The 2,638-nt window shown below is 45.6% G+C and overlaps 1 protein-coding gene across 1 annotated transcript in view; it reads left to right on the top strand.

Moving 5' to 3' along the window:
- LOC107095904 (membrane-associated guanylate kinase, WW and PDZ domain-containing protein 2-like) overlaps window positions 1-2,638 on the top strand; it is a 147,610-nt gene that overhangs the window by 72,669 nt on the left and 72,303 nt on the right. Inside the window, exon 7 of the mRNA XM_015392271.1 lies at window positions 1,167-1,847. Coding sequence (XP_015247757.1) covers window positions 1,167-1,847 — 681 coding nt within the window. The remainder of the gene's footprint in view (window positions 1-1,166; window positions 1,848-2,638) is intronic.

The raw sequence follows: 2,638 nt of genomic DNA, 5'->3' as shown, positions 1-2,638 counted from the left end.
TGGTTTGGTGAAAAATTTGTGCGTTTAGGCCAGGGTTTGACTTCGTGTGGACGGGGCCTCAGTCATGAGGGATGCCCGCTGCAACATCTCCACATAGCCAGCTGCTGTTTGATGCCCCTGCACAACCTGAAGCTCCATTGTTCCATTGAAGGAAAACGCACCCCAAATCATGATGGCATCTCAGGTGGGATCTCCTTTTCATGCCAGTAACGTTGGAAGCCATCAGGACCATCAAGGTTCAATTTTTTCTCATCAGAGAAAACAACTTTCTTCCACCTTTCAATGTCCCATGTTTGATGCACCCTTGCAAAGTACAAACGGGCAATTTTGTGGCGTTGAATAAGACGTTTTTTGTTTCTGAAGCCCTTCTCTCGCAGATGCCGTCTGATGGTTATTGGGCTGCAGTCAGATCCAGTAATGGCCTTAATTTGGGTAGAGGTTTGTCCTGTGTGTTGACGGACAGCCAATCGGATCCTGCAGCTCAGAGCTGGTGAAATTTTTTTGGGTCTACCACAACTAAAAAATGCAAAATAACCATCTTACTGCGTCCAACCTCAGCAGCGATCGCACGTTGTGAGAGGCCTTGCTTATGCAACTCAACAATCCTACCACGTTCAAAGTCAGTCAGCTTTTTTGCTTTTGCCATCAGGAGGTCTTGACAGAAAATGACATGGAATCCAGATTTTTGCACAGCTTTTGGCTTTTAAAGACTATGGTCCTAAACTTTTGATCAGCTGAAAAAATAACGTTTGAGTGTAAATGCAGTTTTCTGAAAATTCCCTGCTCAAAAGTTCTTGTTTCTCACACTGATTTTTTTCCTTTAACATTGTGAAGCTCTACTTTGAACCTTCTTAAGATCCAATAGTGCAAAAAATGCTAATTCTTGCAATTTTTTGACCGGTCTTAAGATTTTGATCAGGAGTGTATACCCGTTTTATCCCCTAATGGATTACTCAGCTGTTTTAAATTCTGTCTGTTAGGCTAGTTTCCACCTATAGTCTTTGGTATGTTTATGTTCCATAAAAAGCAGGACAAAACAAGTGAGGAAAAAAAAGTAGGTCAACAACATCTAAGCAGCAAGTTTTCCGTATTATCAAGCGTTAAACAAGAAGGAAAGTTTTGGACAATTCATTAAATGTCCTTTTTACTTTGACTATGTCTTTTAGGGGATGTCATCGTCTACATTAATGATGTCTGCGTTCTGGGAACGACCCACGCCGACGTGGTGAAACTCTTTCAGTCCGTTCCCATCGGTCAAAGCGTGACACTGGTGTTGTGCCGCGGCTACCCTTTACCGTACGACCCAGAGGACGCCGCCAACACCAACAACACCACCACCATCATCTCCCCGCTGGGCATAATGGAGCAGCGGCCCATCATGGTGAACGGCAGGACGGGCTATGATAACTACCTGGACTACCTGGCTCGCACGGCGCGCTTCGTCACAGACCCCAGTCAGGATCACGTGAACTCCCAGCAGCAGCCGCTTCTCACCGCTCACCCAGGCGACACCCACCTGGACGGCTCGCTCCAAGCCAACACTGGCACCACGCCGCCTGACAGCGTCTCCATGGCGTCATCCGGAGCCACGCAGGGGGAGCTGCTGACTGTGACCATGGTGAAGGGCGTGGACGGGTTCGGCTTCACGATCGCAGATAGCCTAACGGGTCAGCGCGTCAAGCAGATCCTGGAACCTCAAGGCTGTCCGGGCCTGTGCGAAGGTGACCTGATCTTGGAGATAAACAAGCAGCCCGTGGCGGGATTCAACCACACGCAGGTGGTGGAGCTGCTCAAGGAGTGCGCCGTGGGAGCAGAGGCCAGCCTGGTGGTCCAGAGAGGAGGCTCAGGTAAGACCAGAAGATTGCTTTTTATGAGGAGCCAGATGTGGGATTGGAAGTGTTTGAGTTTATTGGAATCAATGATTGAATTCTGCAATTACCAACAGAGACTGGCTGTCAGAAAGGTCCCTCTTCTCTATGAGGTCATATGATCAACAGCTTCCTTTTTGATATTTTTCATTTGATGGTCGTTTTTTTGTTTTTATCTTCAAACCCAAATTTCCAAAATATATTGGAGGGTTTTCATCTAAATGAAATTTAAGCCTTTCATCCATTTTGCTTTGATACAATTAAAATTAGCTCCTGTGCTCAGTCTTGTGCACCGCTGTAGGCTGTTATCTGCAGAATCTCTTGGTATCTGGCTGTTGTTGGCTTTCTGAGTGTTTGATACGACGGGTGACCTTGTAAGATGCGTGTGTTAAGACGTCAGTGTTTGTCTTTAAAGTCAGAAGCTGTCAGTGAGCTTCAGCCTACTGTCAGCGTCACTGATGGTGAATGTAAAGGATCAAACAAAGAAGAACATGTTGTTTCAAAGTCACGGTTTTTGTGAAGTTAGAAATGAGACTATGACGGATATTTATTTATCCACCTTGGATAAAGTGACACGTATTCTGTATTAGTCTGCTGAAAATGGATCTGTTCAGAGGTAATGGGGGGAAGAAAACAGGGAAAGAGCTCAAATAGTGGAGTATATCAGGTGGGCCGATCCTAATAATAGTTTTATGGAACACCTTCTTGTTCATTCTCAGCATTCAGGATGAAGAGTTTAAAACTGCCATTATTAGTTAATGTCAACAACA

This window comes from Cyprinodon variegatus, unplaced genomic scaffold (assembly GCF_000732505.1).
Source record: "Cyprinodon variegatus isolate N-32 unplaced genomic scaffold, C_variegatus-1.0 Scaffold583, whole genome shotgun sequence".
NCBI lineage: Eukaryota > Metazoa > Chordata > Actinopteri > Cyprinodontiformes > Cyprinodontidae > Cyprinodon > Cyprinodon variegatus.
The sequence above is the reverse complement of the archived record's forward strand: the minus strand, read 5'-3'. Positions and strand labels throughout refer to the sequence as shown.